Genomic DNA, 14532 nt, shown 5'->3' on the forward strand with positions numbered 1-14532 from the left:
TATATAACAGTTACTGAACTCAATTGTCCAAAATGCCGAGAGTTAGAGTGGAGCAAATGCTGGAATTTTTTGTTTTTAATGGAAGAGAGCAAATGCTTGATTGATGAATTCCAACAAATTCTTAAAATTCGTAAGAGGGATGCTTATCTGTGCCCCTCCATCTATCTCCAATAAAGTTTTTTGGGAAAATTACATGATTAGTTACTTTTGGGTTTTCATTTACAAAACTGTCCACCCTATGTTTGAGTTAACAAAAATAGACAAAAACAAGTTTAGTTTTACAAAACTAGACAAAACAGTGACTCTCCTTCCTTCCTCGGTAGTTCCCCTCTGAAAAAATCTCTTTTTTTTTCCTCTGTTACTGGGGATAGCAGAGAATGGCGGTGGCTAGGACAAGGGTAGGGTTGTAGGGAATGGAGGATGTCTGGGCGAGAAGGCAATAATATGGGTAAAAATATCTAAAAAAGTAAGTATGGGAGGGAGAGACACTATTTTGTCCAGTTTTGTAAACATTAATTTGTTTTTGTCTATTTTTGTTGACTCAAACATAGGGTGGACAGTTTTGTAAATGAAAACCCAAAAATAACTAATCATGTAATTTTCCCAAGTTGTTTTTTGGATTGATCTTACCAATTACTTGTCTTATGTGTTCATTCCTAGGTGATTCAATCAAGGTTTGTTTGCTTTTGGAATTTTTGGGGGGAGTGCCCCACCATTTGATGGCCCTGCTTTCTCAACTCTGTAGGAGATGATTGATTCCTTTGGGTTGATCGATATAATCTTTCAGGGATCTCTTTTCACTTGGTCTAATAAACAAAACCCCCCCAAAAATTAATAAAGGAGTGTTTGAATCGATGTAGCCGCTTCAACTTGGATGTCCTAGAGGCCTTCTGCATCTCTTATTTCTTTACCTTCTTTCTCTTCTGTTCACTGTCCAATTTTGTTAAACACTTATTTTGTGATCGAATCCTTAAAAGAAAAAATCATTTTCAACTTGCCTGGTTTAAATATCCTGATTATTTTTCCTTTCTTTGAAAATAAGTGTACTTCTGTTTCTTCTCAAAATTTATGTAGTAAACTTCCTCTTCTTACTACCCAAAAAAAAAAAAAAAAAAAAAAAAAAACTTGCTCTTCTAATGTATTTCTTTCGTATTAGGAATAAAGAAGTTTTTAGAACTATTTTGTACTAAAAATTTTTACCCTTTTTTTTTTTATTTTTTTAATATCACTACCTTGAGGGTTCCCCTTCCACATCTCAGAGTCTTCAGCAGGTCTCTGAGGTTTCTATTCAAATTTATTGGGGTTTCGGAAGTTGAAGAGGTTTTTGGGTTATAAAAATCTTGTGTTTCCTCCCTTTCTGAAAGTGATAGGAATACTAAGTATTTTCATGCAAAGGCTGTTTGCAATTCTAGGAAGATTTGTCTTAGATATGTTTTGAATGAAAATGGGGCCAAGTATTTGATTTGCCATCAATTGCTAATGTTTTTGTTAAATATTTTGGGTCTATCCTTACTATGTCTAAACCACTTGACCCTGCTTTTGTGCAAAGTTTGTTTGACCCTATTATCTCTGACATTTATAATGCCCATTTGGCTACTCTCCCTTCTGAGGAGCAGATTAGGTAGTATATTTTCGAAGTCTCCGGGCATGATGGTGTGTTAACTTTTTTTTTTTTCCCACAGGTGTTGAGATGTTATTAAATAAGATATAGTTGTTTTTGTCAACAATTTATTTCTCAATATCCAGCTCCCTTTTCGGGAAAACCATACTCTTTTAGCTTGTGTTCCTAAGAAAGAGAATATTGAATGTGCATATGATTTTAGACCTATCAGTCTATGTATAGTAATTCATAAAATAATTACTACGATTTTAGCAAATAGGAATCGAGACGTTTGTAGAATGAAATTCCATAATTTTACAATAGCTCAGGTTGGGGGTATTACTCAGCAAAAGGGTATTATTAGGTTAGATCATCAATGGTTGCAGTAGCATTCCATAAAAGATAACAATGGAATTTAGGCAATGATTCAACATACTATATGAGATCATTCACATAACAATATAATATAGAAATCAATACAATTTAACTACACATGCTCAACACACAAAACAATTTCAAACTAGAAATTGTTTGGGATGAACAGGTTTGCAGCTAAATCATGTAGAAGCCCTACAAAAATTTCGGGTTTAGGGTTTGGCCATGATTTGTAGAAGTGAAATAACAAAAATTATACCAGATCATGTAACATTTAAAGGGGTTTTACCTTACAGAGATGACATCTGGTGCATAGATGGCTTGGTTGAGATGAGGATTTTCTGTAGCTAAACATGTAGAAGTCCTAAAAAATTTTGAATTTAGGGTTTGGCCATGATTTACATAAGTAAGATTTACAAAAATTAAACCAAATCAGGTAACAGTTTAGGGGTTTTACCTTACAGAGATGACATCTGGTGCATAGATGGCTTTGAGAAGATGAATTGCAGGTTGGGATGAGGATTTTCTGCAGCTAAATCATGTAGAAGCCCTAAAAAAATTGTAATTTAGGGTTTGACCATGATTTGCATAAGTAAGATTTCCCAAAATAAAACCAAATCATGTAATAGTTTTAGGGGTTTTACCTTACAGAGATGACTTCTGGTGCAGAAATGGTTTCGAGAAGATGAATTGCTGGTTGGGATGAGGATTTGCTACAGCTAAATCATGTAGAAGCCATAACAAATTTCGGGTCTAGGGTTTGCCCATGATTTGCAGAAGTAAATTAACAAAAATTATACAAATGTATGTCAAATTTTGAGGGGTTTTACCTAACATAGATGTATTCCGGTGCAGGGATGGCTTTGGGTGAAGATTTACAAGTTGGGATGAACAGTTGTGCCACTAAATCATCACTCCTCCAGTGATGGGTTGCATTCGAAGAGAGAAATTCTCGAAGATGGCTTCTAGTGCAGAGATGGCACGAGAGGATGCTTAGCTTGTAGGTGTTCTTGCGCAACGAAGGAATTGCAGATGTTCTTGCGCAGTGACAAAGGAATTGCATGTTTGCACAGATTTAGGGTCTTCAAACCTTGAACATTCGATTTTGGGTGAAGGACATTTCTTTACTCTTACAAGGGTATATTGGTCATAAAATGACTTTAAAACTCCTACCTTTTGCAAATAACGGGACAATTAATGGAGTGGGTTTAATTATTAATTAGTTTGAAAAGTAGGAGAGGTACATATTATTTGCCAAAACCTCAAAGGTGAAAGTGTAATTAAAGCAAATCTCAAGGCAGAAAATCATTACTTGGCCGCATGGTCTCTACACCAGCTTCTGGGCAATGAATGAGTAAGCCTGAGTATCTATCTTGGGAACACGAGTGTCATTTCATTGTGCCATGAGAGAGGACATAGGGGGGGCACCAAGCAAGAATCTTTTTTCCAATAAAAGATTATCCATCGTGAATTTTGTATTTAACTAATAAAAAAAATATAATCCTCGTCAACGAATATTCGTCCAGGAGATTCATTTCAACAACCTGTCTCCACTATTCACCAAAAAAAAACAACCTGTCGCCACTAGTTTGACGGAGTTCCGTCACGATTCCAATCCAACGGTTTCATGTTATTGGAACTCACATGAAGTTGAAGCATCTCGTACAAGTGGACAAATTAGTTTCAAGTGGTCTGTTTGTCTTCACTCTTTAGTCACCAGTCAGTTAATCTCAGACACTCTTTGTCTCTACTCACCAAATTCCCAGCTCAAGTGTCTCCTGATACGGTGAGTCTTCTTTCTGCCGGAGATTCCACTTTTTTCAGGTAACCTTATATCGTTTTCCCTGATAATTCGTTTTTATCAATGGGTTTCTTCTTCTAGTTTAGCATCAAAAGACAATTTGAAACAAAATAGAATAAGAGATTAATTGATTGGAAAGCACTTACAGTTTTGGCTCTCGGATTTAGATTTCAGTTCAATGGCTAGAATTCCGAGTTGGGCATAATTTTACTACTGTTCGTATCGATTTAATTAATTTTCTTCTTTGTTTAGTTTCATTTTTTTTTTCTGTCTGAGACAAACTTGACAGACTAATCCAAGTTTTCTTGATGGTTCTGGGGTTCTCTTCTTCAGTTTCTGATCAGAAATGAAGTAAAAATTGTGTTACACTCTGAAGAGCCTTCTACGCTTATTCTTGTTGCTGTTGTTTTTGATTTCCAACCAATCATTGATTTCTAGGTACTACTTATCTTGGGGACTTGCTAGTTTGTGAATGGTTATGGGTTGTGACTACGTTTATCTTTAGCACAGAGCTAATTACTGGATTCTTGGTCTTGGATCTGTTCCGTTTTTGCAGATTGTCTGAAAGCCAGTGAAAATTATAATGGATGCATTTCCTAGTTTAGTTCAGAAGAATCCCTTTATGAAACTTAACAGATGCGTATTTGGTCAACATGAATCAATTACTTGGCGTATCTTATTGACTCGTTGCAAGCACAACCTGTTTGCATCCAGGATTCAAGCAGTTCATACTAGTGATCTTCATTCAACTGTCAATTGCCATCTCTCTGAAGAGGTATTTTTTTTTCCTCATAGGGTTTATGTGTGTTGATCGTTATGGTACAGAGGGGTGTATGTGTGTTGGTATATGATAATAACCACATTGTGTTTATCTTAGGATTCACTTGCGAGGTGTTTCAGCTGTGTAGCATCTGGAACCTTTTGGATTGGATACTTTTACAAAAATAATACAAGTTTTGCAACTATATTCTTGTAGTTTGATCAGTTTAAAACTTAAATTAGGCCAGCAGAAGCAAGTCTATTTCTGTTGTTAAAGATTTCTATTTTAGAGAGTAATATTGTCCAGCCATACTCGTTTGCAATTTAACATGAGCTAGAAGCATCCAGCTGATCAAACAGTCGAGGTAAATTCCTGGAGGTTAACTTGTTTAGAGAAATTATGGAGTTTGTTGAGGAGAAGGATAATATTTCTAAAGAACATGACTAAGAAAATATAGCCGGTACAACTAGATAATATTTTTTGCACTTGCACTCTGAAGATGTATTTCACTATTTCTGTGTAGTTCACTCCTTATTTGGTTGTCTCCTCTCACACTAACTAAGCCCTTCTTGAGAAGGACAACAATTCAACTCTAAAAACTTAAGTATGATGTTAAGTTCCTTGTTTTCTTATGTGTTTTTGCAGGTAAGGCTGGAGAAGAGAGCAAGTTCTTGTGTTCCAATCCCTAAAGATTTTAGTTGGCCTTCTCCAAATGATGAGATTCCTTTCTGGAAGAAGGACTTCCCTTCATGGGATGTGAGCAAAGAAAATCCAGTTGACATAGAAAAGGATTCTGATCTTATGCACATTATTCATGTCACTGCTGAAATGGCTCCAATAGCAAAAGTTGGTGGCCTTGGAGATGTTGTAACTGGGCTTGCCCGTGCCTGTTTATCTCGTGGACATAAAGTGGATATAATGCTCCCTTTCTATGAGTGCATCCATAAGCAGCAGATTAATGGATTGACATTAACCACTACATACAATTCATATCATGATGGAAATTGGGTCCCTACTAATGCATATCAGGGGATAGTATCGGGCATCCCTGTAATATTAATTGAACCAAGTAATCATTTCTTTAAGGGGCAATCTGTATATGGAGGTTCCTACAATGAGCTCGAGGCATATCTCTTTTTCAGCCGTGCTTGCCTTGAATGGATGCAGGTCTGTTAAACCTGTCTTCTGTGTGTTTCTTAGTTCTTAGCAACTATTTTCTTCAAAATGTCAAATACAAACTTTGCCAAGTTGAATAATTGATTAAACAGATTGGACTCTGAATGGGGGGGCATTAGCCAGTTAGCTTGGCCTCTTAGTTGTTACCTCAGCTGGTTCTGGTTGGTACCAGAACGTGAGTCATGGAAGAGAAGAAGAGGAAGGAAAGAAGAAGATGTAGAGCAGCAGGTTACGGGAGAATAGAGAAGAAGAGAATCACAGTCGATCCCTTCTCCTCACATTTTATTAGTGCTTCAAATGGAAATTCCCAATATGACACTAATACATCTAGCATCTCAAAATTCCCTTAGGCCCTGTTTGTTTGACGGGGAGGATGGGGTGGGAATATTGTGGGCCTGGGTCCCACAGTGTAGTGGGTTGGGGAACAGGGGTGGGATTTTTACTATTCCCATGAACAGCAACCTAAGTCCTTTGTTTTTAGTGGGACTTTGGATAGCATAGGGGTGGGATTTTCAAGTGCCACATCAGCAGACAAAGCATTTAATGCAATGACTTAACTTTTGACCTTTTTTTTTTTAAAGGAAAATGTATATTAAATGATATGACCTTGGAACAATTGAGACATAGATGAACTCTGAGTTTTTTTAGTAGAATTTTTTGATACATAAGATTGATCGGTGACTATTTGAGATTTAATCATTTTATGTTACTTCATATTCACCCCTTTTATCCTTGGGGGGTGGGGGGGGGGAAGGGACTTGATGAATTTCCTGAGTCTCACTCCCAATTAGTCGGGTCAAAGCTACTACTAACAGGTTTTGTCTAGTTTGTTGCCCCTTAGAACTCTGAACCTTGCCTTTTCTACTCTAACAAGGATATAATGTTGTACCAGGTGACTGGGACTCAGCCAGATATTATTAATGTCCACGAGTGGCAGACTGGTGCCTTACCTCTACTTTATTGGGATATGTATAATTCTCTCTCAATTAAGGTATATGCATTCCTCAGTTTTAATGTGAGATGTTGACTGATTTCAGTTGCTTTAACAATTTCTTTTGTCATATATGTATTTATTTTTCCTGTTGATGAGTTAATGGTAGAGACATCTTATATTCTTTGTATCATCTTAACTTTCCACCCACTGGACTCGTGCAGAAACCAAGACTACTATTGACAATCCACAACATTGAGCACTATGGTGAGTGCAGGTAAAATTTATCCTCTGCCCTGCTTCCTTGCAACCATGTTTCTTTGATGTTGTTGTCATCTGGTATGGCCATATTTAGCTTAGCTTCCCATGCCCCACTCCTGGCAGAGAAGCAGAGGGCCAGAAATGAAGAGTGGGGTGGCTTCTCATCTTCCAGCAAAAATATTACGACCTCCAGGTTCTCATTGAATCCATATTTTTTAGTCTAATGATGAGAAGCTTTCTCAGAATCCAAGAAGTAGAAGCCTGAGAAGCTTAGCCAAACATGCACTAAATGCCTAAGTATATGTTGAAAGCCTGCCTTGGTCCCGAGACATGCCTATCTGTTTCCGAAGTAGAGAAATAGGCAACAAATTTGCCATGCCACACCTTGTTTTCTGGTTTGCTACAGAATTGCTCAGAAGATACTTCAACCAGTCTTGAAAACCTCTGAAAAAATAAGGTCCACTTTGACATCCATTATATCCTGTTGCTACCATGAAAGTGGAATTCTTTCCCTAGATGCAAGGATTCGACGGATGGGATTGAAGGTACCCTTCCTGACCAATATCAATCTGCGTTATTACATATTGGATGATCTCAATGATGGGTTGGCTGATCCAGTGAGCAAAATCCCAATGACACAATATCAGATGTAGACCGCCGAGTATCAGAACACCCAACCTAATCTGCATCACTGAAGCCATATAAATTAAGTTACTTTGTGCCAAAATTCGAAGATGGAAATAAAATTTTCCTTTAATATAGCACCGAATGCATTTGACTGACTGCAGATGAGATAGATGAGGCTGATGTATAAACTGGCAGACCAAATTAAAAAAAAAGAATAAATCAGGACAAATCATAGTTAACTGTTGTAAGGCTGCCACAATACTGTGATATGAATTTGCATCTATCAAAGAACTGAAACATCTAAATGCAAGTGATGACTCTGTGGCAAAGGTGTAGCAACAGGCTTACAATCTGTATATATTATTGACATATACCAGCATCAATAGAATACCATGACATGAATGAAGAATAAAAAGGATGAATCTGCCTGGCTACAATAAAAACCCAAGTCGAGAAGAAATAAAGAGAATCTATCAAACTAAGCACGAGGTGCTTGTTTCAAACTATATAAGGCTCGTTTCAAAAGACGGACATGATTAGGAAACTATGGATCAATGAATCCCCATATAGGCTGTCTCATTATGAACTCCATTAAGAAAAGCATTTTTGAAATTTAACTCAAGTAACCTAATCATTAACAACTCCACAAAAATAGAATGAAGCTAATTTTAGCTTGATAATAGGTGTAAAAGTCTCGTCAAAATCTATTCCTTCCACTTGATTATAGTCTTTAGCAACTAGAAGAGCCTTGAGTCATTCAACTGAGCCATTGGGCTTAAGGTTGGTCTTGTACAGCCAATGAGAACCGACAACATTCAAGTTAGGAGTACGGGAGCAAGAATCCAAGTCGGATTAATAGCCATAGCTTGTAATTTTGCATGAATTGCATCAACCCAATGTGGAGATTTAAGTGCTGAGCTGAGCGCTAAGTCTTAGATTCTATGTTGTAATATGGGTACAAGGGTTATCTTATCTTTATTTATCTTCAGGGGTATTCTTGTATTTGTACCTATTCTAGAACATTCTCTACTCTATTATAAATAAAGTGGGGTTGTGGTCATAAACCCACAAGCCATTATCCCTAAATTCCATCATGGTATCAGAGTTAGTATCACCCTGGAGATCTATGCCCTAATGCCTATAGCCACCTTCGAGATCCATGCCGTTGCCCATCCCTAGCACCACCGCCTCGCATCCACCTCTCTCTCTTCTCCTCTTTCTCACCTCTGCCTCTCGCCCTCTCTCTTTCTCCCTTCTCGTTTTCTTCTAGCGCTACCACCACCTCTCGGTAGTGATTTTCTTTCCCACCGAGGGCCTTTTTTGGTTCCCTTATGATGCGATGAAGAGGTCTCAGGCCTCATTTCCGAGATCAGTTTTATGTGATGTTTTTCTGAATTTTGTTTGTGTTTTGAAGATTTTGGCTTGCTCTATTGCTGTTAGAGCTTTTTATTCGTGATTCTTCCTGATTAGCAGCTATGTCAGACAATAGTACCGCATCAACTGCATGACGGAGTCAGCAATTCTGCCTTTCCTTCGTTCACTATCAGCTCTGATGGGAGCAATTTCTTGATGTGGTCTCGCTCTAGCTTCCTTTCTATTGATTCCCATGGTTTTTCTGGCTATCTTACTAGGGAATCAAAGAAGGCTACTGCTGCTAGTCTGTATCAGAGGAAATGGAGTTCACACCACAAAACTCCCTTGTCATGTCTTTTCTTATCAATTCCATGTACACGAATATTGTTTGGGGTTACCACCTTTTGCTGGATTCGGTTGCCAAGATCTGGAAGGCTGCCAAGGATACCTATTCTCAGGTTGGCAATGATGACCAAGTGTATGAGCTGCACAAGAAGATCTATGACACTTAACAGAAAGTAACGACGCTTTCCCAGTACTATTCAAAGTTGAGAAGTATGTGGCAGGAGTTAGATTATTATGACGATTTCTCTGCTACTTGTTCCACCGATGCCACAAAATTCAAGAAATGGGAAGACAAGCTCCGAGTGTATGATTTTTTGGCTGGCCTCAACATCAAGTTTGATCAGAGTTTGCCGAGGTTCGAGAACTCGGGTCTCGGTGGCATCTCGGCCAGGCCGGAGCGAAGTCGAGATCTCGCCGAGATCTCGGCGAGTTGATGCATTTTTTTTTTTTTGGACTCGGACCCCCAACTCGGTGGGTTGTACACATATTTTGGGTCTGAAACTTGGTATCCAGCCTATTTCAGGCCATTTAAACACAATGGCATGCCTAGATTTGCCAAAAAACAAGTCCAAATATGAGTTTCACTTTGGACCATAGGTTGGTAGGCGACGAGTCGTACTAAAACAACATAATCTATATATAATTTAGTAAAACATAGCAAATTAGCAATCAAAACATTCTAATTAGCACACATCAATCAAAACATTCAAATAAAATGTACATTACATCAATGTTCACTTAATTTGTTACATAAAATGAGATTGAACAAGAAATTCATCCCTATATCGATCCACATAGAATTCCCATGTCATGGAATTGCTATAGTGTTGCAAATAGTGTGACACGACTTCCATATAAGTCTTCGATCAACATATACCAATCTCCTATCTTAGGGTACATGGAGAGTTGTTGGTATGAGGTGTAAGATCCTTGCTCTCGTCATATTGAGTTTGAGGCATGTATATGGTTTGGGACTAGGAATGTATACCCAACACCGACTTAGAGCTTTGATCGTCATACTCACCGCATCGCCCATACGACCATAGGCACTATAATCGAACCGGTGCTCTCTTGGCCATAGTCATAGCCATGATGATTGAGATGATTGCCATGATTGATGCTCACTAGTAGTATCTATACTCATGCTTCCGAAACTTGTAAGCATGGTGTTCATACTTGTTATCCTCCTCCGAGCATATGCGATCGATGTGAGTGTTTGCGACCCTTCTTTTCTTGTATGTTTTAGGGTAGCCACCATGGTCTTGATCTTCGGCATACGCGTAAATCGAGACTCACCGGTGAAACGCACAGGTCCTCCTCGCTCCAACTTCGTGCAGATCGCTCGCAAGATCCCCTCACGACGATCATCATAATAACCGCCACTCGCATGCCACTAGCAGCAGCAGCCTTCACCACCATCACCATCACCATCACCATCACCATCACCATCACCATCACTAGCATCACCAGGTCATCACCACCACCATCATCATCATCGCCAGGACTTCCACAAAGAGGCTCAAAAGGTTTCGGTGACTCGCATGTGCACGCCCCTCAAGGCCGACATATATTCATCAACATCAGTGCATTTAGCATGACGCAATGGTGGGTCGGGCCTACCCCGATTGATCCATATCAGTGTACCACGATCCTCACCCACCTGGAATAGGGATCCTCATCACACGAGTCCTCTTGAAAAATGTTGACAAGTTCAATGGGTTCTTTATCATTGGCCTAAATTCCTTCACGATGTGCCTCATCCTTAATCTCATATTGTAGCGCACATACTAAAGTCGCCCAGTCGTTCGCTACCCAACCTATTCGCCTCTTTGAATGTATCAATGAGAATGTACTCGATTGCGCTCACATCCAGGAGGATGAACAAGTTTGTGAGAGCACTCTCACGCTACCTTCCTCGGGTTGGGTGAACTTGCTACCATAAAGCACCCACCGATCTGCATTACAAATATAGAATAGTAAGAATATGTACATTCTAAAGAGATAAAATTATAATTCATAAATGTAATATCATGCCACCTACCAGGGTCGACTTTTGTCTACCCTCCACTGCAGACTAGTCGACCAGAAACTTGTCGAGGCCTCTAAGAAGTATTTGATCTATTTTCAATATGAGGCATTAGTATTTCCTATTTAGTAATTACATTCATAAAACCAAAGTGCCAAAGTCCCATACTCTCACCTCATCGTTTGAGCGGCTTGTGTCTTTGGATGGGGCTCCAACTTCGAAAGTAACTTGAAGCGCCTCTAACAATTCTATGTCTAGCCCAAGATCATGGGAGTAGTGATACTTTGGATTCAAATAGTATCTTGGTAAAGTAAACACCACAAATATGATTTGTTAGTGACTTAATCGCTTTAATGCCTTTAGGGTTTTGAATATGTAAATGTAAAAAGTTATAACATTTAAAGTATAAAGTATGTTGAACTCACCACCTTTAGCAATGGATGACTCAAGTGCTTCTCCCACCGCTCATCAATGATGTTAGTGTAGGACTTTGCACTTCGAGGTATAGCGCTCTAACCATTTCCTTCATTTTTGGATGGCGCATAAATGTGGCCTAAAGTAGGCTTCTTCTCGTATCAACCATCCTCGATCGCCACCACTGGCTCTAATATGCCAACCACTTTCCCCAAGTCCTTCCAAAATCCATCATTTGCAATGGTCTCATTTGTGCTACCTTTGCTTCTTCGACTTAGAACCTGCCAACCAAACCATTCATGACTTGCAAACATACACCTTAGACCTATCGCCTTACTCGAAAGCTCTTCAATGCAATGTAATGTGGTGGCAAATCGAGTGACACCAGGCCTCACTAAATCTCCATTGCATTTCTCCTCATCAAGGCTAAAGCATAAGAATGGTTGTACACAAAGTTGTCACTTGTCTTGCCCTATTTACCACACCCGCCACCAAAGTCTTTTTCCCCATGTCCTTGACATTAAATCAATAGAATGGGCTGCACATGGGGTCCAAAAGAGCAGATCCTCTTACTCTTCTTATTCATCAACTTCTCTCCAGCCTTTTTATAGTTGGAACCGTTATCCGTCACAATTTGGATAACGTTCCTTGGTCCTACCTCCTCCACCACTTGCTTCAACTCCTTATACAAGTATGATGCATCCTTTATATGCTTTGATGCATCGATAGACTTCAAGAATATAGTCTTTCCATTGCAACTCACCATGAAATTTATGATGGACAGCCTAGTAGGTCAGTCCAACCATCGCCATAAGAGTAACCCCATATGTCTCCCACATTGGCTTCAAACCATCAATGTATTCTTTTAGCTCCTCTACCTCCCGAGGCAAATATACATTGTATAATTCAAATGGTGAAGGTCCCTTCCATCCTGCACCCCCTCCTGACATAAAGGAATGCATTATAGTATGTTCCTTGTGCTACATTGGCTGGAATGCCATGGTAAAGCATGAATTTTTGAAGGCTTTTCGTGCTTTCTCTTGTTTACCACCAAATACTTGTGGGATGGTTGGCTGGTAGGCATCTTGTTGCCTAAAAGTGGTGGGATCTGCTCAAAAATGGGTTCCGGACCTTGTACTCGTGGTCGGGTTTGGGGTCGTGGTATATTTCTTGTCCCAGTGCTTCTCCTCCTCTCATCTTCTTATCTGTGCACTGAGCCAGATCCACCAGCTCCTCTTGCTTGCTCATATGCTCTTATATTATCAAAATGAAAACTTTGTCTACTCTCACCAAAGTCTGCTGGTAAATTCTCCATTCACCTTTGATTGAAACTCACCAGTGGAGGCCCAATGTCGTATCATCTTCGTCACAAACCTCTGCACCAGCCCTCTCTAGTATTGCCTCATTAAACTCTTGTTGCATTCTTTCCCTCTCAGATTTTTTAATCTTCCTCCTTTCAAATGTTGTGTCATTGCCACTTTCACTTGGATAGGAACATTTGGGCATGATGAAACATCCTTGCACTGCCGGACAAGTGTTGCTTTAACCGGTGGCTCCTCCAGGATAGCAACTTCCCACAATAATTGCATTTGGACTTCTTTTTGTCTGCGGACATGGGAACTCCATGTTGCCATGCTATATCGGACATTGTGTACAAAATGTCTTATGTTTGACACTGTTACATAAAAAAGCATGTATTAATAACCATGGATCACTTAAAGTAAGGTATTCAAGACTTAAAGTATGCTATTCATAACTCTTAAACGTAATGTCAAGCTACTAGAACTATGAAATAACTATCTCTTATTTATCCCTAACCCTAGTATTTATTTGTTAATTAAAAATAATATTTTGAATTTTTTAAAACTATTTATACCTTAAAGTATAAGAAAAATATAATGTAATGATGAATTTGACACCATTTGAAGTTGAATATTATGTACATATGTTGTACATAATTTTCCATAAGCAATAAGTATTTTTCCTTAATATTATATATATATTTTTAATTTTTATAATATATTTATTAAATCTGAAAAATAAAATAATTTTTTAATGGGTGAAAATAAAAAATTAATCCATGGGGCTGTAGAGCATCCCAAGTAGTTTAACATATATCAAAATCATTATCAAACAATCACTATTCATCCTATTTTTTTCATTTTCTTTTTTCAAATAAATCATTTATTTTTCCAGAAATTATAATAAATAATTTATTAACTGAAAAAAATCCGACTCCATGAAGTGATAGATCGGGCAAAGATGTTCAACATATATTAAAACCACATGAATCTAACAAGGATTACAAAATTTTTTTGGAAAAAATAGATTTGGGGAAGAAATAGAAAACACCTTTGAAATCTTGCAAATAGGTGATGATGCTCCAAATTGGCACTTGAATCTTCACTTTGGCACTTCAATCTAACTCCAAACAAATGCATTCCATCCAACAATCGAAAGAAAGAAGAAGAAATTTGAAGGAGAGGTGTTTTTCCCCTTGGTTTAGAGCCTAAGAACTTGCTTTCTGCTCTCTCTTATGTTGGAAATGGGTTTTTGGGTGAAAATTGGGCTGAATACAAGTAAATAGCATCTTTGGGCCTACCGAGATCTCGCCGAGATCCAGCGAGATATTGTTTTTTGTACTAAAAAAACTTGATTTTCACCTTCGAGATATCACGAGATCTCGGTCGAGAAATGCACTTTTGAGTACCGACTAGGAACTCGACTCGGTTTTGCCCAAACCAGAAACTGGCGAGATCTCGCCGAGATCTCGTTAGTTCTCGCCGAGATCTCGCGAGTTCTCGAACTCGTTCTGCGTCGTGACCTCTTTCCTACACTTGGAGTAGGCATATTCCATGGTTCA

At 38.6% G+C, this 14532-nt stretch overlaps 1 protein-coding gene across 3 annotated transcripts in view; it reads left to right on the forward strand.

Moving 5' to 3' along the window:
- The first annotated feature begins 3733 nt into the window (after positions 1 to 3733).
- Positions 3734 to 14532, forward strand: part of LOC122662560 (probable starch synthase 4, chloroplastic/amyloplastic) — a 171061-nt gene continuing 160262 nt past the window's right edge. For all 3 annotated transcript variants that reach the window (XM_043858224.1, XM_043858223.1, XM_043858225.1), the window contains exons 1-5: positions 3734 to 3792; positions 4330 to 4551; positions 5182 to 5703; positions 6605 to 6703; positions 6868 to 6920. In XM_043858224.1, the coding sequence (XP_043714159.1) occupies positions 4360 to 4551; positions 5182 to 5703; positions 6605 to 6703; positions 6868 to 6920 (866 nt within the window). In that variant the 5' untranslated portion in view covers positions 3734 to 3792; positions 4330 to 4359. The remainder of the gene's footprint in view (positions 3793 to 4329; positions 4552 to 5181; positions 5704 to 6604; positions 6704 to 6867; positions 6921 to 14532) is intronic.

Source organism: Telopea speciosissima, chromosome 5 (genome assembly GCF_018873765.1).
Source record: "Telopea speciosissima isolate NSW1024214 ecotype Mountain lineage chromosome 5, Tspe_v1, whole genome shotgun sequence".
NCBI lineage: Eukaryota > Viridiplantae > Streptophyta > Magnoliopsida > Proteales > Proteaceae > Telopea > Telopea speciosissima.